General features: G+C 43.6%; 1 protein-coding gene across 1 annotated transcript in view; it reads left to right on the top strand.

Annotated features, from left to right (window-relative positions):
* The first annotated feature begins 12,982 nt into the window (after window positions 1-12,982).
* LOC111848050 (inhibitory synaptic factor 1-like) overlaps window positions 12,983-24,345 on the top strand; it is a 52,150-nt gene continuing 40,787 nt past the window's right edge. The window contains exons 1-2 of the mRNA XM_072717806.1: window positions 12,983-13,171; window positions 13,391-14,831. Coding sequence (XP_072573907.1) covers window positions 14,688-14,831 — 144 coding nt within the window. The 5' untranslated portion in view covers window positions 12,983-13,171; window positions 13,391-14,687. The remainder of the gene's footprint in view (window positions 13,172-13,390; window positions 14,832-24,345) is intronic.

The following is a 24,345-nucleotide window of genomic DNA, read 5'->3' as shown; positions in this document are numbered from 1 at the left end:
CACAAAGCCGGAGCTGACAGGGGGGGTTAGTGGGAAAGAGATAGAGAGAGAAAGTGAGAAAGGAGAGAAAGGGGTGAGAGACAGAGGAAGTAGAAAAATAAATAAATACATAATAAAAATAAAAATAAAATAAGGAGGGGGGTCAGAGAGAGAGACAGGGAAAGAGAAATAATACTGACAGTAGAACAAGAAAGAAAGAGTAATAAAAGGACAGCTTCTGCATCTTACTGCTGGACACTATCATCACACCAGCTGCTGTATCTGAAAGATAAGATCCAGGGACACACACAAACAGTATACACACAAAGAAACCAGTGGTACTATTATGACATGGGAATATGCTTGTGTCAGTATCTGCTCCTGGAATTAAATACGTTAATACCAGCGAAAAAAAAATAAAAAATAAAATATATATATATATATATGCATAAGCAGACCACCAGGAACACTGTCTAAATATCGTCGTACCCGTATCTGCATCTAAGAGGAGGGAGTGGAAGCCACACACCAACTTTCACACATACTCTCACACACACACCCAGACAAGGAGAAAAAGGGATAAAATAGGGGAAGAGAGCCCTAGGCTCTCTTGTGTGTGTGTGTGTGTGTGTGTGCGTGCATGTCTATGTGTGTGTGTGCATTCTAAGTGTATGTGTGTTGATATGAAAGTGTGTGTATGTGTGCGTGTGCATATGTACGTGTATGTGTGTGTGTGTACGCATACGTGTATGTGTGTGTGTACGCATTTGTGTATGTGTGTATGTTTGTGTGTTGTGAGTGTATGTATGAGTGTGCAGGTTAACATGGAATGATTCCCAGTGAGTGTGTGAGGCCACAACAACGCCGCCCCAGAGCCCCCAGACGGCCGGGAGAGCCCCGACGGGTCATGGACCCAGCTGCCCCACAGCGGCCAGGTACCCGGGCCCCCCGCCACCGGAAGGCTGCGCGCCCACCCAAGGAAGGCAGGGGGGGAGGCACCGGGCGCCCCCCACCGGCGAGCACGAGCCAGGAAGCCGGCCACACAGGCACGGATAGAGCCCGGAGCCCGGACCACCCGCACACCCCGCCAGCCCCGGGGAGACCCGCCCTCCCCCAAGAACCCCCACCCGGGGGACCAGGGGGACGCCCCGAGAGCCACCAAGCACACCCGCCCCTGACCCCCCCTCCCCCAAGCCCAGATCCCAACCCTCCCTCCCCAGCCCCCGCACCCTCCCTCCCTCCCCCAAGTCCCCTCACTGCCGCCCCCACACTGCCCCCACACCGCCCCATCATCCACGTGCTCCCCGTACCAGGACAAACATGCAGACACACAGATCCATGCATGCACTCATACACACACTCAGACACACACTCCCAGTCACACCTGCCCGTCTTTGAGGTGCGGCCGCAGATGCCCTGGGCTTGCCCAGTGGACGGCCCAGAGGATGTTCCCCACCCCCCCAGATCGCAGGCGAGCGGGCACCCCGCCAGAGGCCGGCAGCACCCCACAGGTGCACCCGCCCCACCCCCGAAGCCAACCCGTCCGCCCCCCACCCACCTTGATCATTGATGGTGTACATGTGTGTGAGCTAAGGTGTCGTTGAGATATGGGGGAGCATATGGGGAAAAGACACCCACCGGACCCCCAAGCCCTAAGTGTCTAAAGTGGAGTTAAAATAGAGGGGAAGGGAGCTGTGCAGTCCAGCTGCGGGCTGCAGAAGCAGCCGACCCAGGACCTGCACAGCTCCCCCAGCCCTCCAAAGCCCTATGTGGAGGAGTGGTGTGACGTGGATGTATGTCTGAAATGCAGTTAAGATAATGAGGGGGGGATGAGTGGCTAATCGCCCCCCCTTCCCTCTGTGTGGTGCGGTGTGATGTCTAGGTGTGGCGTCTAACGTGTAATTAGGAGAGATGGGGGGTGAATAGCTGATCATTTTTTTGTGCATGGCACCAACACCCAGGGGGCACCACCGCCCCCCGCCACAGCGCCCCCCCGCCCCAACCCAAGGAGGTGTCTGGGGCCTCATCTGCGCCGGCATCGCCGACGAGCCGTTCATACCCAGATACCCACATTCACCAAACACTCGCACCCCATGACACCCGCACCACCCCAACCCCGACGTGCTCCCCCGTCCCAGGCCATACATGCAGACAAACAGAGCATGCATACTCACCGGATACACACACAGAGACGCACGTCCACACGCACACACTCACTAGATACACGCACAGACACGCATGCCCACAAGCACACACTCACCAGATACATGCACAGACACGCACACACTCATCTCGAGGCCCAACAGCAGATGCCCTGGAATTGTCCAGTGGTCGGCTCCAGAAGATGTTCCCCTACCCCCCAGGTCGCAGGCTAGCGGCACCCCGCCGAAGGCCGGCAGCCCCCCGCGGACGCCGTCGCCCCGCACCCGGGCCCGTCAGCCAACACCCGTCTCCCCCGCCATCCCCCGACTCCCCCGGTCCGCCCACCACCCCCCTTGATCAGTGGGAATGGGTGTGTGTGTGGAGCTAGGGTGCAGTTAAAATGTGGGGGGGACACAAGTGGGGGATGGATACCCCAGCCAGAGCTGCGGTCCTCCCCCCCCAGCCCCCACAGGCCCTCAATGTCTAAAGTGGAGTTAAAATAGAGGGGAAGGGAGCCGCGCTGTCCAGCTGTGGGCTGCCAAAGCAGCCGACCCAGGACCTGCACAGCTCCCCCCACCCTCCAAGGCCCTATGTGAAAGAGTGGTGAGACATGAATGTATGTCTAAAGTGCAATTAAAATAATACAGGGCAGGTGAGTGGCCAGTCACCCCCCCCTTCCATCTTTGTGATGCAGTGTGGTGTTGTGGGTGTGGTGTCTAAAGTGGAATTAAAAGAGATTATTATTATGTTATTATTATTATGTTATTCATATCCTTAGCCTGACAGCCATATATGTGTTTAAATAAGTTTACATGTGTTTAAAGTGTGTGGGAGGGGTATTTTAAGGCTTAAACTATAAATTTTTTTTTTTATTTATATGGTCTTTCTATATTGCGGATTTTCACCTATCGCTGATGGGTCTGGAACGCATCTTCCGCGATAGGCGGGGAATCACTGTCAATAAAGATTATTTCAGAAAGAGACCAGACATATAGGTCAGGCAATGACTATGATTAACAGATATTTATAATATATGCCTGCTTCATAATTGTTCATATAGCATAAGACATTCCCTATGCTTGTCTACACTGAACGCCATACTTCTATGAAGTGCAAAGGTAATTACATGCGTGGTTCCACCCACCTCGACACACTCTATTCCTGTCAACACCCCCACCTTTCGACACACCCATAAACCCTTTGACATGCCCCCTTTCGACACGCCCATAAACTTTTCGACACACCCACATTTTGGCACACCCATAAACCTTTCGACACGCCAATCTTTATACGCACCTGTAAGCAAATCAACATGCCTACTTTTCAACACACCCATAAACCGTTTGCCACGCCTACCTTTCAACACGCCTAGCTTTTGACACATCCATAAACCTTTCTAAAGGCCCACCTTTTCAGACACCCATAAACCTTTCATCATGCCCATCTTTAGACATGCCCATAAACCTTTGGCCACGCCCACCTTTCGACACGCCCACCTTTCTACATGCCCACCTTTTTGATACGCCTAGCTTTTCACGTCCAAAAACCTTTCGACACGCCCACCTTTTTATACGCCCACCACTTTAGCCTGCAGAGACCTCTAGTTGAATGAGGTGGGACTGTTTGCACAGAGCAGTGTTTAACTCGCTAGCTGTGTGGGAGTATTGCCACCACTGTGTAATCTTTCATTTGATTTCAGTCCATACCTACCACTTCCCAAATCTCATGAATATCTGAATAAAGTAATAGCTTCACTTTAGGAAAACATACGTGAAGCCCACCTTTAGTTAAGTATTTGAAAAAAATTCAATTCAGTTTATTATTATACTGTAATAGTGCTTTTCACAACATTTGCCCCAAGGCACTTGACAAGACTTTATGGCAATCCATTACTACATCATTTGTATAAAATATTGCATGAAACAGGGAAAACAGAAAGAAAGCATGCCAGAAGACAATGGAGGAGAGGAACCAAAAATTCCCAAGTAGGAAAACAACCTATGGAGGTCCAAGGTTGCCAATTTTATGTTTCAGGCCTGGATGAAGGAAATGATTTCATGAAGTTACTGAACTTAAAAATGGTGACATACCAGAGTTCAGCTTACGGGTGACAAAATGCAACAGGGCACCCCAATGTACAGTGTTTGTTAAGAATGAAAGGCAAGTGATAACTGCCTAATAACTGCCAATAATTTCTGTCATCTGTCTTTCCCTCTGGTCATCTGTCTTTTCCAAAATGACTGAAGGCCATAACCCACATCAGTGAACTCAAGCTGGGAATCTGTAGAAGTCCCTCCCACTCCCTTCTGGGAGATGATGTCAGCTCAGGCAGAAATGAGCATTGGTGTGGGGGGGGCATTTGGAGGGTGTGGCTGAATAAAAATGTGAATCACTAATCTGAAAGGAGGATGAAAACCATTGTGGTGCTAAGCACCTTTTTACATGCTGCTGTGCTTAATCTCCTAAACTACGAGTTTATGGTTCATGTGCAATATTGGATATCTTTTAATAGTTACATTTATTTAGCAGATATTTTTTTAATGCACCTGAAATAGTCAGACTTTCACTTCAATGGGGGAGAAAAATATCCCCCACCAATAGTTTTAACTAAAACATCTCATACAGGCTCTGCTTTCAGGTGTGCAGTTACTTACCTGCCGATGAGTAAAAATGCTAATCTTCAGTTTTACAGTATGCTAATATAATGTTGCACTTCAATCGAATAGCCTATTGATATCCATCTTTCATTGGGAATCCATCAGCAGCTTTTATACCACCTACATATCTTTGTGTGAATGCTCTGTTAATACATTTTGGCTATTAAACTTTGGAGTGTTTTCATTTCTCTTAAGTATAGCTAGGAGGTTTTGATGAGCAAACAAAAATATTTTCCTGTAATTTTTCTCAATATCAGAAACCTATGTGGCTTCTTAAACAGTAAATGCATGCTGGCTCACACAGTATAATCTATTCTTAAGTATAAAAAAGTGAGAATATGCTCCATTGAGGAACAACAGCTACATATTTATTTAAACAAATACAGCGTAACCAAGAACAATGTGACTAAGAGTAACATGACGAGTATTTCCCCATGACTGCCCGATGGTGTACTGTCCCTGATGATGAATATGGACCGAGCTTTTCTGAGGAGGTGCTAGTTAACCTCAGCCATCACTCTTATTGATTTTTAAGGGGGCTTATTAATAAGGGGATCATGGACCAGGACAGAAGAGAGCAGGAGAAGTTTTGTGCAGTAATGGGGTGGAGGCAAATGGGGCGGGGGGATTGGGAGGTTAGTGGCATTAGGGACAATACAAAGTTACCTTTGGGGCACTGAAGACAAATGGCTGCACTGCCACCTCATCCACAATCTCCATCAGGGAATGCACCTTTGACTGCACTCATGATCTATAGCAGTGGTCACCAACTGGTGGACCAAAACACAATTGAATTCAGACTGTGCAATTGATTACCCCCCCACCCCCAGCTGGAATTTTATCGTTCGGGTACCCGCCTGCCCCCACTGCTTGATAGGTTTTACTGCAAGGGGACCACCCCCCAGTCGACATTCTTTTTTCAGATGCAATGAACCTTAGCTTTGTGTTGCTGATAGAATTTGGCCCTCCAAGAAAAATAGTCGGGGCCCCCTGATTTATGCCACCACCTCTGGGAGCCCAAGAGAGTTTTATTTCCCCAATGGCAGGTTCTTCCGATATTTCTGGCATCGCTCCACGGATGGGTCCACTCTCTCTCCTCTTCTTCCTCAAGATGCCATGTTCTTCCTGCAGAGGTGGAAATTTCAGGTCCAGAAAGTACAAATCCAGACCAACGAATTTGTTTCAACCAACCAGTTGAGTACTCTGTGACTGTGACTCTTTATGCTCAACTGGTTGGTTGAAAGTAAATCATGGTCTGGATTTTTACTTTCTGGACCTGAAATTGCCAATTCTGTACATGTGATGTAATACTTTAAGTGGGCACTTAGGCTTCGCTAGGTAAAGGGGGCAAAAGCTGATTCATCTGCTGTACCTTTCACCACCTACACACAGTGGCTGATTGTTAAAATGCTTTCTGGACCGAAATATGCACAGAGCAGAGGGATGAAGTGTAGGCTAGTAACTTCCAGATACTATTCTCAGCTTAAGGTTTGACAATCACATGCAGAGACTCTTGCTGATGTTACAGAAATCAGAGGCAAGTCCACCGTTGTACTTCATAGTGGTAATTGTCCATTGGAGAGTCCTCTATGGCACTTGCTTTATAGTCCATCTCCGGTCTCCCTACAGCTTATAAGGTACCTATTTTGGCTGGGATGGCAAACCAATAATGTTCCACCAGAACAATGGTGTCACATACAGACAAGAGATATTAGGAGGGATTTGCAATAACAATGAAAAAGTGAATAAGCACAGAACAGTGCAAGAAAAGTGGGAATATAATTAAAACTATACATTGTGCCTGAGTATATCTATTTTAAAGGGCATAGCTTAAGGAGATGGGGCTTCTCTTTCATCACGTTAGATGGCACATTACCCTCCCATCAGACAAAAAAATACTTGTAGCAACATCTGGAAACATCAACTAATTCATGGACAATATTCATTTAGTCTTCACATGTTAGGATGCATGAGAGAAATGTCGTTCTTTACGCCTTTCACCAGCTTAGAGCCATTGTACTGAAAAATTTGCAGGGGTCAGACTAATTACCACATGGTCCTGACTTCTTGGTTCTGTATGCGGCCGTGTAGAAGTTTCTGACAATGGTACTTATAGCCCATCACTCACATCTGTGCAAACAGAGCAGCAAACTCCACAGGCAACAGGCTAGTCAGCGGTCTGACAGATGCAGAGGCCATGCGGATATAAATGGTAAATAAATAACATTCGAGCAGATGGTCACAGTTTTGTGTGAGGGAAGGGCACATGCCTACTTCTATACAGTATCTCCATATTCCACAGGGTGAGCTTACCCAAGATGTACAACCCAGTTTAGAGTATGAACTATGGCATAAGTAAAGAATGAAGATGGGGATTTTTTTCTTCTAGTAAGAACACCTTTGAATATGTGGACTCTAGAGACTATGGTGTCAGTAGATTCTACTCTACGTTTCCTGTAGGATTTGGATCACATCAATAACCACTTAAATGTCCTTGTCAAGCAAGTTTGCCCTACATATGATGAAAGTGGAAAGCAGTGTGGTAACATCTCTCAAAGCACACACAAGCACCCAAACATATCACAAAGTTCCTTCCAGTGCATGAAGACCTGCTCTGCTGCAGCATGATGTGGACAATTACGCCATAGCAGAATACTGTGAGGTCAGTGTGAACCCAGGAAGGTGGATGCAGGCAAAGCAAAGTGAGGAAAGGGTGGTTGTCGTGGAGGTGAACAAAATTAGAGTGCATAGCTCCACACGCAGAGCTGCCAATCGAATCAATCCCCTGACCCTAAAGGGGCCAGGCAGCACTGAGTCACCCTGGCACCCAAGGCTAATACTTCCATAAAGTGAATGGATTGACAGTAGGTTAATGCAGAGGTCACACAGCAGAATTTTATATGAGGCCAAAAACAGTTAAAGGGCACAGCCCTCCTCAGGAAAGAGCTAAGTGGCATATGCTATGATCGGCACAGATCACAGATCACAGTGCTGTTGTCAGATCTATGTCTCATTGTATTTTTGTGTTATTGTGTGTCTTACTCTGGTATCATTTTTTCAAAAGCTTAGTTAACTGGTCAGAAATAGATTTCTTTGTCACTCTTGGATACTTGATTAATTTATGATTAAACATTGTACACCAGTGCATAGGGGTTGGCATTTCATGAAGTGATACTTCATTAGTCCCTGTGGGGAAATTCTCTTTTTGCTTATCTCATCTTGCTCTGTATGAGACACATGAGAGCAAGCTTGGGGTCACAGTGCATGGTCAGCCAGTGTGCAGCACCCCTGGAGCTGGGGGGTTAAAGGCCTTGCTCAAGGGCCCACAGACATGTAACTATTCTACTGAGGCTGGGGCCTGAACCGGTGACCTTTCAATCGGCGGTACAGAGGCTTAGCTGAAGCACACACTGCCGCATGTAAGGTGACTATGTGACTATAAGGTGGCCAGTTTGGAGGGCAGGGGAGACCCACCGTTGTACCCTTGAGTTATTCAACAGGCATTTCTCCAGTGAAACATTCTGTTGTATCAAATGATGAATGAGGATACTCACATATTGCTGCTGTAACCTCTACCATAAACAAAAAAAGACAAGAGGGAAAAAAAAGCTGTCACTCTCTCGTGGCCTTTGAGAGAAAACATTACCAGAAGGATGGACTGCATGATAGGTAGCTGCAAACAAACATATCTTGTCTTGTGATCCCAATGTCCAGGCTCTCTCCCTCTCTTTCTCTCTCACACACACACACATGTAATCATATCTTTTTGGGGACCGCTCATTCATTTCTATGGGAAAAATAGTAATGCTAACTATGACAACAGGTGAGACCAACGACCTCAGACTGAGCAGAGTCCAAGCATGTGAGAACTGTAAAAAGGGCCTGGAGAAGGACATGGAGGACAGGGGTAGCCAAGCCAAAAATGTTCTCATGTATGTTCATAATGAAAACAAAAAACAAGGATTACTGCTGACTTACATGCTGAGTGGTCAGTGGGTCTTATTCCTCCTGTTGACATTTAACCCAAACATACAGGTCAGACTTTCAGATATGCAGCCTTTACAAAAATACAGAATCACTAAAATTTTTGTATTGTACACATAACACAAAACTCAGTTTGCTAGAGATATTCTGATTAGGGGATTCAAATTTTGATTATGGATGGTGATACAGAGGTTTTCATTCCAGATGCGCAGAGATGAGTGCTGAGGTCACAGAGGCCTTTGAATTTATTTTGTCTGAAGGTGATTCCCAGCAAGTTACACACTGATAAAATGAAACATGCTTCATTTGCCGTTTGCACAAGTACATCAGGAATGCTTATTTTCACGTATCACATCTGCAAATGTTCTGTTTCCGTAATGTTTTTTAACAAAAGGGGGACTATAGCGGTCTCATTTTAAAATGTCACAGCTCCAGAATCGTGCCGATGTTTCGTGTGATATATGGACCCCTGCAAACAATTTTAGCTGCCCACAGCTTTCTACATTGTTCGACATTTGGAAGTTTTTGCTTCCTCAATTTTCCTGAATATTTAAAACCAGTAATTCTATGAAAAAGTTGGGTTTAGACTCTCCTGAGAGAAGGATATGCTGTCTCACACCAACAATCTAAAAAAAACAGGTTTTATCACATTGTGGGGTACATTTGGTCCCCACAATGTATGTAATATAAACATAATCCACACACACACACACTTTCCAAGCCATAGAATGTAGCCCTGACCTGTCAAATATAGCAAAACATCAGGTCATGTATGAGCTACAATATATATGTGTCATGCCAGTCCGATTTCCTCTGAAACTGCAAAATATATAAAGCCGGAATCTGTCAGCAAAACAACAAAACAGCTAGAAATACTGTATAAGTGAATCCCCACAGTAGTCGACATAGATATCATAGGTAATGGAAGGATTTCCTGCTTAATAAATGAATCTCTGACTAGGCACTAGCTGCTGCCTGAAGATTCTACCCATATAAGAAAACAGCATTTTCTTTTTGACTCACTGAGATTTACCTTTGGCACAGCTGATAAAGAACATGGCTGAAGGTATGTGGGCACCGCCATTAAAGAGGAATTGGCTAATGTTGAAGCAGGAATGTTTGGGGGCAAGTTCAGTGGTGAAATGGTAGGTCACATAAACTCACAGAAAGACACCTGATAACCGAGAATCAATACCCAACCAGAATGGCAGCAAATGTCACCAGCAACATTCCAACATCTAATGGAACGCCTCAGTGAAAGAGTAAAGGCTATTATACCAGCAAAGGGTGGATCAACTTCATTGCAATACCCTTGGTTTTGAAACGCATTGCTGTACAAGCTGATGTCCATATACTTTTGACCATGGAGTGTATCTCTGCACTACGGCTCTTTATTCAACTTTCAAACAAATTAAAGGCCTCACAACAAGCTTTACAAGTCAACATCATCTTGCAGGTGGGTCATTCAACGTAGCTGGTTCATATTAATTACACCAGTGCTGAGTTCCAAGGGAGGCAGAGATGGCTGTGCACTGGAAATCTTCCTGCAAACCAGTGCAGCACTGCACGTTTATGCAATATGTTGGGCAAAAGAAATCATGTCTGTGGGCTTTCATACAATGTAATTCATTGTCTACTATTTACTTACAGTACTGTCTTCTGCAACAAAGTTCAGACATAACAAACACAAATCATAACCAAGTCATTGTTCATATTTAAAAGAATTATTTTAATAATATTTTAATGAGACACATAAACTCACAGAAAGACACCTGATAACCTAGAATCAATACCCAACCAGAATGGCAGCAAATGTCATCAACAACATTCCAACATCTAATGGAACGCCTCAGTGAAATGGAATGTTTATATAGTGCAGGACCAACACTTTAGCATCTGCACTGCAGTGCCACATGGTGGACAAGAGAGGACAATATCCTCATAGGCTTTCCAAGTGACAAGTTCACTTTGAATGGTTTTCACATAATTTCATAATGTCACCTTTTATACTTTAAAAACACTGCATATGTTTTAAACGATAGGAGTGGGACACAAAAGATGATTAAATGCCCAGACATGAACTCTCACCTTCCATGATCTTGTGAAATGTATTATCTTCAGAGCTGTGAACAGTCAGGAAATCTATACTTTCTTACCATAGGAACAAATAAACAAAAGAGCAACCTTGAGTTGCATCATAGATATAATGGAATCAGTTGACGGATGTATATATTTTGGAAGATACGCTGTGTTTTCTGTATGTATACATTCAAAAAAAAATTCTGAGATACAACACTAGAACAAACAGTAGAATTTATGTGGACAGATAGCGGAAAAAACTGCATCCTAATTTTTTTTCCTTAAATGAACACTTTTTTCCAAGTAGAACAGGAACCAGTATACCTTCAGATCTATTCCAGCTGCCTAGTAAAAACTACTGGCCCAGGAAACCAACCGTTACGATCTAAGCAAATATAAATACACATTCACTTTCAGGGATCTGAGAGGAGATACCATGACCAGGCACCAACCATCATATATAGCAGGTCATCTTGCAAGCTTTTGTCTCTGGGGAGTAGCACTTAAAAAATGACTACCACTAACTTAACTTTCCTTAATTATCATCCATCACAAATCAAACGGAGGAAGAGTGGTTCAGCTTTTCATGGAAATATATATGCCCTTCATGAAAGACTTGAGTGCATGAGTGCCAACTCAAAGGTGCTGTCAGGGACAGTTAAATTATCGTTTGGGCCTATTTTCCTGTGCACTGTGGGGGAAGACCAACCCTGAATGGAAAGGAATGGACATCATAAAGGCTGATTTAAAGGCTGCATAGAATCTACACTGTCGGTACGGCATAACCACATACCCTACGCCATAGCATGACACACACATCCCCTTAAATGTAACTACAGGTGTCAGGTTACAGCAGAGTGTGTGCGGCTAATGATGATGTAGATTCTGCACTGAAGTATAAATCAGCCTTAAGGGGACGTCCTGGCACACTCAACATATACAAAGGGTACCTGTACATCATGTGCCCATATCCCAGGTCCATGGATTACAATACATAGTGTTTTACTCCTGCTTTATTAGACGCGCTGTTCAGGTGTCCGTGCCCTGAGCCACTGTCTCCGTTTGGGCAAATCAAGAAATTTGAGGGCCATACCTGGCTGTGTGTTGATTCCTTTTGTCTAGAGGCAGGTGTGAGCTTATGAAAGACCATCCTAGCAGCAAATATTTCCAGACCGATCCTTTTAGGAGTACCTGTAGTGTTTCTGTAAGAGAGAAAAGCAAACACCAAGAATTCACAGCTCCCAAAATAATAGTAATGGAAAAATGCAAGATACAGAAATCATACATGTGACTGAAACTGGTTAGCATGATAATAATTGACTGCTAAATATTCGTCAGGGTATTAAGTAAAAGCTCCTTTTAATATTCCTTTCTTTTGTGATAAATATTTTAATGAAATATACCTAATATCTACAAATGTCTAATTATCCAGTTGGAATAAACATGCACAAGAGTTTTATAGATGATGTTTAAAGAATAAAATGCTTCCTAAGGCAGCAGGCCCACCTCTGGCACCCATATAAAGTCCACCTCAGGTCGCCCTGTCCTCTGTTCTCTAATTACTGTTATAATGCTGCCAGCAATCCCTGTTTCATGGCTGCCTCAGTGGCCTGTCCAGTTATTGTCCTATTACCCCACTCGTCTCCTTCACTTATTACTTTGATGTACCCCTTTCTATTCCTCATTTCCTGTTTGTGCTGCACCCTCTGTCATCTTCCCTAATTATCAAATTGTTATCTTCCCATCCCTACTTCATCATGTCTGTGCTGTTCCTTCTCTTTCCCTATTACCTCATGGTGCTGTTCTTTCTGCTTTCCACTCTTCATTACCTCAGTGTGCTGTTCTATCTTTCATCTTCCCCCATTACTTCAATGTGCTGTTCCAGCTTTTTATTTGGGGGATACTAATCCCTCGTTCTTCTCCTCTTCCCTCTCTAGCTCAGCATGCTGTTCCCTCTTCCCTCCCACCCACCCACACGCTCCATAATTCCACACTGAATGAATCTTCCCTCTGACTGACTGAAGCAGCTCTGCCTGTGAGCAGATAGCAAGAGAGGGAGGGAGGGAGGGAGAGAGAGAGAGAAAGAGTGATATCGAGCAAGAGAAAAAGGGAGGGAGGGACTCGGGAGTGAGAGAGACGAGAGCAAGAAGAGAAGAGAACAGAGAGAGGAGCATGTGTATGCCTCTGTATGTGTCCTTGCGTGTGCGTGTTCTTGAAGGACACAGAAAGCCAGACGACCAGTGGGAAGCACACGGCTGCTCTCTGACAGCTGTTCTTGCCACCGCAGCAGCAAGAAGCAGGGAGCATCAGCTCTGGAAAATCGCATCAATGTAAGGAGAAGGTGCGTCACCCAGAGGGGTGAGCAGATCGCGGTGTATGGACTGGATTGTATTCTTACCAGGGCTAATTCAGCAAGTTTTCGCACAGCAGTTAATGTCTCTCTCTCTCTTTTTGTGCGTGTCTCTCTCTTTCCCTCTCGGTTTGTCGTGGTTCATTTTAACAGCTGCAATTCTGAGAAAAGGAAAGAAAAAACATCATCTGCTTTTCAGGCTCCCCAGGTGTCGTGCAGGATTGGCATATTCCCCCACTGGCAGCAGCCTGGATCCTCTGTGTGCCTCCCCTAGTCTCTCTGGGGATGCACCGACACAGCATTCATCTCCTTCTGTTGGACCCCCAGGAACACAAAGCTAGCTAACAACTTGCTGGTTGGGGGCTGCTCAGTATAGGGAAAGTACAAGTAAAAAGAAATTACCCCTTGATTCTGGGCTGACTGCAAACGGAGGGAGTTTGATTACTTCATATATAGTTGCTTTTATACAACTCTCCGGTTTTCCCATGGACACATGGGAGGGGGAAATAGGGGTGATTCTGAGCACTTTGCACTGGACCCATTGGTTTCCTGGCCCTGATGTTGGCTGTTGCCACTAATTTATCTTCCTCTTCTATTTTTTTTCTTACCCATTTATGTTTCCTGCTCCGGATCCAGCAACGATCAGTTGTCTTTTTTCTTTTAAATCTGATCATTCATGTTACTTGGGACAGAACAAACCATGGCAAAGAGATGGCCATAACTTCCCCTAATTTCTGTTCTGCTCTGTCTCACTCCTGAAGAAGCAAAGGGCACAGTTCAGATGTCCCAAAAGAAATGGTCTTACAAAGGCTTCAAATGTGCAACTTTCTATTGTTTCAATCCAGAACAAAGATGAACCTTTTTTGGTGACTCCTGTGGCTTTTTACCAATTCGCATGAGCAACAGAAGCAGGAGATTCATTCATAATCTGTCTAACTACGATGTGGAACACAATTATGAACTATAGAATTGAGCTTTTCAAAATAAGGGGCTGATTTTTATATATTGGGGTAATTCCAAGACAAAGCTTCTTTTATGACTGAAATGGGAATACCAATGTCAATATTCATGTATTTTATACAAAAACAAGGATAACCACTAATTCAATCCTCCATGAACTCACACGCATACATAGGTGAGGGCATAACACACCCATGCACACACACAAAATAATGATTGATTTCTCAGCCTTTCTCAGCTTTTCATTTTTTTTCACAATTGTCTCAACTGCCGCCACAAATTTGATTGCTGGGAGTTCCGTAGCCTTCAGCACTTGTCCTCTGCTCACCACCAGCTGTGGGTCTGCCACAGTGAAGTTCATGAGAAGGAAGTCAAGGCAAAGAAGGGCTTTGGTTGCCCAGGAGCTTTTAAGATGTTGAGATCTCCCCATATCACCGGTGTTCCCATTTGGATCAGAAGTGCAGTACGTCCCCATAGCCAGGGACATGGACCCCAAAGCGGCTCCCCCGCACACGCCCCACCTAGCCCTGTGAAGGATGTCCCTCAGAGAAGCACCACCTCGGGACACCTCTGAGACCCCCAGCTCCAGAGAGAAAATCCGTAGCCACATGAAGATGGTGATCGACCAACTTGAAGGCATCCTCCAGGAGTTAAAGGAGGTGGCCAGTGAACTCCGAGAGGTAAGACTGACTCTGCTCCTTATCATTAGGTTGGTGGTCTTTTTTTTAGGGCTTGCTGTAGAAAAGCAGTGAGGTGGTTTTGATAAGAAATCCTTTGATTTCACTTCAGCTTTGACGTGGTAACTTACCCTGTTGCAGAGAATAGAGTAACATGGCACCTGTTCAAAGGACTGTACTATCTAAGTGAAGAACAGATTAATTTTTTTAGGAGATATCTTGCATCTCAAAAGACTTGCTTAGACTTAAGTAAAGGATTTACTTGCATATTTAATTAATAGATTGGACTTGGTAGTAGTTACATACACAAAGACTCTTCTTATACAAAGTTGTATTTGTGTATTCAGGAAATCCATAGTAACAAGATCTACAAGTATGAGAGTTTAAAGATGCATTCTTCTCCTTGGGAAAAGATAAAGGGTGTATGTTTGACCTATGCCATTGTATCTCAGTTTTTCCTTGTGAGGTGTCCCTGTGAATCTGCTCTAAAAAATAATGAAGAAAATATGCTGTAGCTTCCATAATTAAAACTTTCCACCGAAGGACACCCTCTCACTCAGCTGAATGCCTGTGAGGGGCCTCCCTCCCTAACTGCAACACCTCTCCTACACCCACTGAAATGTGTGCACATGTTTAATGCACCCTCAGCTCCCCGTCTGCCATCAGTGTCTTATTAGCTCGAGCCAACCGGCCAATCACGATGCAAGAGGCTCTCAGGGATGCATTAAACATGGAGGCTGTGACAGGCTGGCCGAGAGGGGCAGAGAAGCCGGTGGGGTGGAAAGCTGGCGGGGGCAGGGGTGGCAGACGGTCATAACTCACTGGTGCCAGGTTTCTGCCAACCCCCACTGTCGCCTGGCTTACACTTCTTTATTTACTCAGATGGGATAAGAATCACAGCCATGGAATGTACCACATGCTTGTGCTGGAACCAGGACATATGAGATCTTCACAGTTTCACATACATTAGCCACCCAAAACCACAAGCCCCACTGGCAGTAAATAAATACCAAGATTATATAACTAACCGAAAAATAACGTGACACAGTGAAGGACACAAGTCCAGCTTGCTCAGACAAATGCCAGTGATGATAATGAGGTCACAGCAATGAAGAGTAATTATCTGCTCAACGGCACCTGGAGCTACAAGCCTGGCTCCCTGAGCTTACAGAAACAGAACACACTGCTCTTCTGTATGAGCCAGTGTGAGATGTGCTCTGATCTTGGGTCTGAGCTTGGGGTTGCACCAGATGACACGAATGACCGTGGCATTGGCTGCCTTTACAATTTTCTGAGGTTTGAAGACATGACTTTGTTATGGCTGCTCTTATGAAAAATACGTCATTGGTTATTACATTTACATTATGTCACACTATAAATTCCATAGACCACAAGAAAATATAATAATCCAGTACACAGTGATGCTAATCATAACTTACATAGATTAACCAAGTGCTGAGTGATCTGAAATTATTCCGCTGAAAATTGTATTCTCTAACAACAACAATAAGAACAAATATCAGCAGCAATTTAAATTTCCACAGGTCATTAAGCACACAACAGAACTTATCGAAAATCTGAAATTTATAAAACCCTATGTTTGACAAATAAATTATAGAAAACACTGGAGGAAAAACCTTATGGGTTTTTAGCGGAAACATATACATGGGTAATAAGGGTGGGAAAGGAGTAAATCTATAGCATTTAGCAGTGTGTGTATAGCATAAATAACATTAGTTTCTGATATGTGGTTTAAATGAAAGAGATGTGCATTTGTGAAAGCAGCAGTGCAAGGCTGTACCACCAATGTTTCTCAGAAGCGCACTTAGCGGTAGAGTATTGTAAATGGATCAGTAAACAAGAGATCGTTTCCCTCTCAATGATCAGCTACAGGAAAAAGGCAGAAGGTAAAAACCAGGCTTAGAGGAACTTTGTATCGACTGAAGAAGTCTCAGAGTGTAACAAAGCTGGGCTGTTGCTGCCAGGCTGTAGGTAGCGTGTGGTTAGCCAATGGGCAATCTCCAATACAGCAATGACAGTGAGCCCATCAGTAAATTTGTTTTATGCTTGGAAACCGGTAGCATTAGGCTTGCATTTCCAGCACCCAAGGCTAATCAGGAGTTAATGAGCTTTATTGTTTGTTTTTCCCCAAGGTTCCACTACTAGATTTCCAGCCAACTCTGGCCTTGTTTAGCATCCAGCAGACCTTAGGCAGTATTCAGCTACACTCCACACAAGTCCAGGAGATGCAATATTTTCACAATCAAGGTTATAAGATATTCATATTCAGCATCAAACAAACCCTTATGCAAGAAGCAGGCAATCCACATAGAACAGGCTTGCAATCCTGCCAACTTCATGGCTGATATGTCATGCTGCAGAGGTCCTGAAAACACCTTTGGCTATTTCAGATTAAGGGTTTATGGTTATCATTCAGAAGCAAGAATGGCACTTTCAGCCCTGTAGTTAAACCGCTGCTCTGCTTGAAATAAACACAATAAACACAATGCACAGATTTATATATACACTCACCTAAAGGATTATTAGGAACACCTGTTCAATTTCTCATTAATGCTATTATCTAATCAACCAATCACATGGCAGTTGCTTCAATGCATTTAGGGGTGTGGTCCTGGTCAAGACAATCTCCTGAACTCCAAACTGAATGTCAGAATGGGAAAGAAAGGTGATTTAAGCAATTTTGAGCGTGGCATGGTTGTTGGTGCCAGACGGGCCGGTCTGAGTATTTCACAATCTGCTCAGTTACTGGGATTTTCACGCACAACCATTTCTAGGGTTTACAAAGAATGGTGTGCAAAGGGAAAAACATCCAGTATGCGGCAGTCCTGTGGGCGAAAATGCCTTGTTGATGCTAGAGGTCAGAGGAGAATGGGCCGACTGATTCAAGCTGATAGAAGAGCAACTTTGACTGAAATAACCACTCGTTACAACCGAGGTATGCAGCAAAGCATTTGTGAAGCCACAACACGCACAACCTTGAGGCGGATGGGCTACAACAGCAGAAGACCCCACCGGGTACCACTCATCTCCACTACAAATAGGAAAAAGAGGCTACAATTTGCACGAGCTCACCAAAATTGGACAGTTGAAGACTGGAAAAATGTTGCCTGGTCTGATGAGTCTCGATTTCTGTTGAGACATTCAAATGGTACAGTCAGAATTTGGCGTAAACAGAATGAGAACATGGATCCATCATGCCTTGTTACCACTGTGCAGGCTGGTGGTGGTGGTGTAATGGTGTGGGGGATGTTTTCTTGGCACACTTTAGGCCCCTTAGTGCCAATTGGGCATCGTTTAAATGCCACGGCCTACCTGAGCATTGTTTCTGACCATGTCCATCCCTTTATGACCACCATGTACCCATCCTCTGATGGCTACTTCCAGCAGGATAATGCACCATGTCACAAAGCTCGAATCATTTCAAATTGGTTTCTTGAACATGACAATGAGTTCACTGTACTACAATGGCCCCCACAGTCACCAGATCTCAACCCAATAGAGCATCTTTGGGATGTGGTGGAACGGGAGCTTTATGCCCTGGATGTGCATCCCACAAATCTCCATCAACTGCAAGATGCTATCCTATGAATATGGGCCAACATTTCTAAATGTTGCCGCATACTGGATGTTTTTCCCTTTGCATACCATTCTTTGTAAACCCTAGAAATGGTTGTGCATGAAAATCCCAGTAACTGAGCAGATTGTGAAATACTCAGACCGGCCCGTCTGACACCAACAACCATACCATGCTCAAAATTGCTTAAATCACCTTTCTTTCCCATTCTGACATTCAGTTTGGAGTTCAGGAGATTGTCTTGACCAGGACCGCACCCCTAAATGCATTGAAGCAACTGCCATGTGATTGGTTGATTAGATAATTCAATTAATGAGAAATTGAATAGGTGTTCCTAATAATCCTTTAGGTGAGTGTATATATATATATATACACTCCAATATCAAAAAGTATCAATGTTTTTGCTGCCCATCCTATGTCGAAACAGGGGCTAATGACACAATCTTGACTGATGAGTCAGATTATTTCCTCTGAAATAGACTTGTTAATAAAAGTCATGCTAATACCATAACGATTTTAATCAAAGGACCACCAGTACCTTTCTATTGAACCTGCAGAGGAGATCAACAGGGCAGACTGTAGTTATATCCGTCACTATCTGGCAGGAGTATAATAAATGTGACTATAATAAATATGACAGGCTGCTCACTGTGCATTTTAGCTGCAGTGAAATTATTTACAATGCAAAATCATTTGAGAAACTAATGCAAATGAAATCCAAAGAGCCCATCAGCATTAAGAATGAACAGAACCGTAAGAGGTGCTGCTGTGTATCATAAAACACTAATCATTTATCATGGTCCTTCGGGCCAAATTCCAGATGCAGAGTTTCCAGCTGTGACCTGTCCCTCCTGATACCAGAGGAGAGACTCAATTTACTGGGGATTAGCAAAGGACTGGGTATGAGCAGTGGGCCTTCAAATATACCAAACAAATTCTCCCTCTGCTAGTAGAGCCAGCTTGGACCAACAGCAGGGACAAAATGACCCAGGAAATCGCTAATACTAATAACCTCCATTTTCTGGTGATACAGTTGACTGTTTATATCCTAAACTCCTCTTTAATCTTGTCAGGCCAGAATAGGTTTCCTTTGTCAGTTAGTTTATTTTATCACAGCTTATAATTCGTTCCTTTCTTCCTAGGAAATACAGATAGTTATACTTAACACCATGCAGAACTTAGGCTACACACAATATTGTAGTGAATAACAGATGTTGCTTTAGTTATTTTCGCTCGGCTTTTCCTGGATTTTTATTAATCAAAAGCTTTCTCTTGTTTTCAAATTCCTGTATTCTGCATACATCTTTGTTAAACAGTAGGCTACTAGAGTACAACATTACACAGCATGTGACCATGTCTATATCAAGGTTCCAGCTCCGTCAAGGCATTGTAAGACTCACCATGAAATGTTCAGGCAATCCTGATCTCCAAATGCTACTAATTTCTGCAGTCCCTGGTAAGGATAACAGCTCCTATCATGACAAAATTTAATCTCTGCACGTCAGCTTTACATCTTATCTAAAACGATGATACACATTAAAGCACATTTGGTTCAATTACACTATCTTCCATTATTTTCAAGTCAGAAGTGTTTTCTGAATTATACCTCTTTTTCTCCATCCAACCATATTTAATTGCTGACTTATGAAGAAAAAATGCATTGCTAAATAGAACAGACAGTAAAATTAAGAATAGGCTTTAATTTGAAGCCCATGATGTATAAAAGAAGCAATAAAACAGCAATGAAAATCATTAGTTTTAAACCGTGATCTTGGTATACGGAAATGAGGTACAAATGATGAGAAGTAATTGTTATACATTACCTACCAAGGTACTCAATATATGTCTCAAAAAGTGAGGTATTCGGGTCAACTACTGTAACTAGTAACCCTAGCTGAGCAACCAGGTGATCAATCGCTAGCAGACTTGTAAATAAATGGTCCATTTGGAACAATATTTTTAATTGCTGGGTTTTCTGTTTCATATTTTGCACTTTTTATCTTTTAATGTTTCTCTGTTTTGCAAATAATGTGCATCAGCTAAGACCGAAACTCCATTTAGGATGTTTCAGAAGAATATACAGTGCCTTTAAGACTGGAGAAAAACTATAGGAAAATCTTCAAGCAATGAAAAACAAAAGGGAAAAGTGTATAGAGAAACAATGTGATGAAAGAAAAAAGTAGAAATTTTAATGGCTATTGCTCCAACAGCAAGATGGATGACAACCAGAAATGGGTCCAAAGACGGTTGGGAGTAATAACTGTGTTTTGCTTCATGCAGTGTTGGATAAGTAGTTTAAGGCATGAACAACAAGAATATAAGAAAGATAATTATATTATAGTTTGGCTTTGGACCATGATGTTTGGTTTTCAGCATTAGCAGTACTGGGCTATTGGCACATTTGTTCTTCTGGGGCGAGGATTTGTGCTATTTCTGTTACGTGCTGAGGGGTTTTATTTTGCGTAGCTGAGTTGCTTGCTACTGTCAGAATACAAGCTAACCAGCAGCTTCATCCGAGCTTGACATCTCATCTGCGCCATTTTGGAGGCTTTGACAGTTCCATTCCAGCAGAAGCACTGGGATGGAGAGTTTACACATGCACTGTCAGCAGTGGGTACGGACTATAGAACACTTTTAAAGTTGGAGGGGCAGCCCATCAGCCTGCTGAGTTCTGAAGCATGTAATTCATTTAAAATACAGTTTCATCCAGTTCCACAGTGACATGTTATGTAACAGAGGGATACAACAGTTTGTCTGAACCACAAGCTGACCATAACAGGTTCCTTTGACTTTTGTCACAAGATCCTCAGGGGGAAAGTTAGGACACGTTGGCCGTTAATCCAGCATGGCAGGCTGCCGTAAGCAGGAGTGACACTACTTTTACTGCAAGAGCTGAATATCTGGAGGCAAGATTATTTGGGTCAGTCTAATACAACACTGAAAAGAAATCGAGGCCACACTGTTTGCATCAGTATCGACTGTTTAATTATTCATACTAATCAAACTATGGGGCCAGCCTGACTTTTACCTCCTGTGAACTAACACCCTAGATGCAAGTTTGGCTATAATAGACAAAAAATTAAGTAGCATCTTCTTCTCTGTGATTAGGCTTTACAGCTAGCTTTTAGGCAAGATCAAGCCATACAAAATCCTCTTTCTTTTATATTTCTTATCGCTAGCGGAGAAGCCCTCTCTGAAATAGGCATTGTATCTTTCTGTCGTACATCATGAGATCTGGTCCCTGTAAAATAATGAAAATTTCTGTGAAGACATCGACTAATTACTGCCACCCCACTTCTCTCAGGGAGAGAGCAAGCTAGTGTGTGGGGTGACACTTACTCTGTCGTGAGCAATTCTGTTCCTGACAGGAACAGAGAGGTGCTTTAGTCGTGGGTATATTCACTCTAGTCTTGGCCCAGCTGTGTATATTACCAAAAGACAGCATGTAATGACCTGAAAAGTTTGACTATGATCTCCTCGGACTAAGGCATTCCATTCCAACCCCCCCCCTCCACAGTTTATAAAATGGGATGAGAATGGGATGTGAGGTCAGAGTATCATGTCAGTGGTATGGGCCAATTAGCAGTGTTCAACATTCAATATTTAACAGAGTAAACAAGGTTCATGTAAGCTAAACAGGTTGCTAACAGGTTATTATTCACACTCCAAATGAGGGCAACAAGCATCAAGTCTAAATGGACATTGCATAACAGGTGAACCTAGCACAGCATTACCCATAATGACACTCACTGCAAGACCATTTGTAGTTCCCATTCTTACAGCTGATTCTAGTTACAACAAGTCAAGACAGTTCTTCGCTGATGCCAGTGAAATGGTAAACAGCCAAGGTTTTAGCCGATGGAATGGATTGTTCACACTCCCTGTTATCTATAATGTATCACATTATTATTTAAACAATGAGAAATTAATTTCTTTATGGGCTGAGAAATGACTGGAAAAGCATTGCTGCTCATAGAATTTTAGTAACTAGTAGACAAGTTTGTCAAGAACGGGCTTTTATAAGGGCAAAATGTCAGTCCAGCTTAAAACAGTTGGATTAGTGGTATTCATTACTAATCCTTTTTAATTACCAGAAGTCATTAATATGTTTTTGTGTATAAGTTTTATTAATAATGCCTTTCTTCAGAGCCCCCTTGGATGGTCAACCCCATTTCACACTGAAGGGGTTTCACACTGAAGGGGTTCCAAAACACAGGCAGCGTGTTTTGGTAGCACAGCCTGGGATCCACACTGACCTTCCACCAAAGATGGGTCGGGGCACTAGGGGACGGATCTCCCCACCGGTGCCTCTGACACGGCTGCGGGATGACAGACACTTAAAGAGTAAGAGCTCGCAGAAACAGCAGTCATTCTGAGGTAGAAATAGCTGGCCAAGAGACTGCCCTGTTAATTGTTTATAAACACCCAAAAGGTCTTTTTCCACTGCTCTGGCCATTTATATTTATTTAGCAGGCGGTTTTGTCCAAATCAACAAACAAGTGAGGAACAGAGAGTGGGGTCAGCAAGCATCCCTGAGGCAAATGGGCTCAGATGCTTTGCTCAAGAGCCCAACAGTCATATTTTAACTACACTAGACGTGGAATTTTAACCCACGACCTTCCAAACACATGCACAGATCCCTAGCACCTACATTTGAACTTTATTAAAAAAAGTTATTGTAGATAGTCTTTGGATAAAGTTTAATATTGCCAGCTGAATAACATTTCCCCATAACGAAAAAATACTGTCATGTCTGCCTCCAGTCGGGACTCCTGCAGCCACATCCAGCCAGACCACATCCTGCCTCACTTTAACACTTAGACATACCTGCAGCCACATCCCCTAATTAAACGTAAGGACCTCTCTGAAGTAGAATCTTTCTGAGATCTTGTGCTGACTCATTGCTGTAATGGTAGCATGCTGTGCTTCTGAGTGACATCTACTGGATTCTGTTTTCTGACCCTGATTGCTGAATGTAACTTGGCCCGTATAACAGACAGACAGTGGAGTTTATGTGTGGTGTAATTCAAATTATGAATTTTATGTCAAGCAATACAAGAGGTTGGCTTGGGGAACATTTTTTAGCATCTTTGCAGTACTATACCGATTAGCCATAACATTCAAAGCACTGACAGGTGAAGTGAATAACATTGATTATCTCATTACAATGGCACCTGTGAAGGGTGCCATTATATATTAGGCAAGTGAACAATCAGTTCTTGAAGTTGATGTGTTGGAAGCAGAAAAAAGGACATGTGTAAAGATCTGAGTGACTTTGACAAAGGCCAAATTGTGATGGCTAGATGACTGGGTTGGCATCTCCAAAATGGCAGGTCTTCTGGGGTGTTTCTGGTATGCAGTGGTCAGTACCTACCAAAAGTGGTCATGGCCACCCAAGGCTGATGTGTGTGAGGAATGAAGGCTAAACCATCCAGTCTAATCCCACTGGAGAGTTATTGTAGCATAACTGCTGAAAAGGTTAATGCTGGCTATGATAGAAGTGTGTCAGAACACACAGAACATCGCAACTGGCTGCATATGGGGCTGTGTAGCTGCAGACCAGTCAGAGTGCCCAGGCTGACCCCTGTCCACCACTGAAAGCACATACAATGGTGAAAGTGTCAGAACTGGACCATGGAGCATTAAAAGAAGGTTACCTGGACTGATAAGTCATGTTTTCTTTTATATTCTTGGTTGGCCAGGTATGTGTGTGTTGTTTACCCAGGAAAGAGATGGCACCAGGATGCACTATGTGAAGAAGACAAGCTGGCTGAGAAAGTGTGATGCTCTGGGCAATGCTGTGCTCAGAAACCTTGGGTTCTGGCGTTCATGTGGATGTTACTGGGGACGTACCACCTGCAAACCAAGTATACCCTTTTATAGCAAAGGTATTCCCTGATGGCTGTAGCCTCTTTCAGTAGG

This window comes from Paramormyrops kingsleyae, chromosome 11 (assembly GCF_048594095.1).
Source record: "Paramormyrops kingsleyae isolate MSU_618 chromosome 11, PKINGS_0.4, whole genome shotgun sequence".
NCBI lineage: Eukaryota > Metazoa > Chordata > Actinopteri > Osteoglossiformes > Mormyridae > Paramormyrops > Paramormyrops kingsleyae.
Note: the sequence above shows the minus strand (reverse complement) of the source record. Positions and strands in the feature narration are given on the sequence as shown.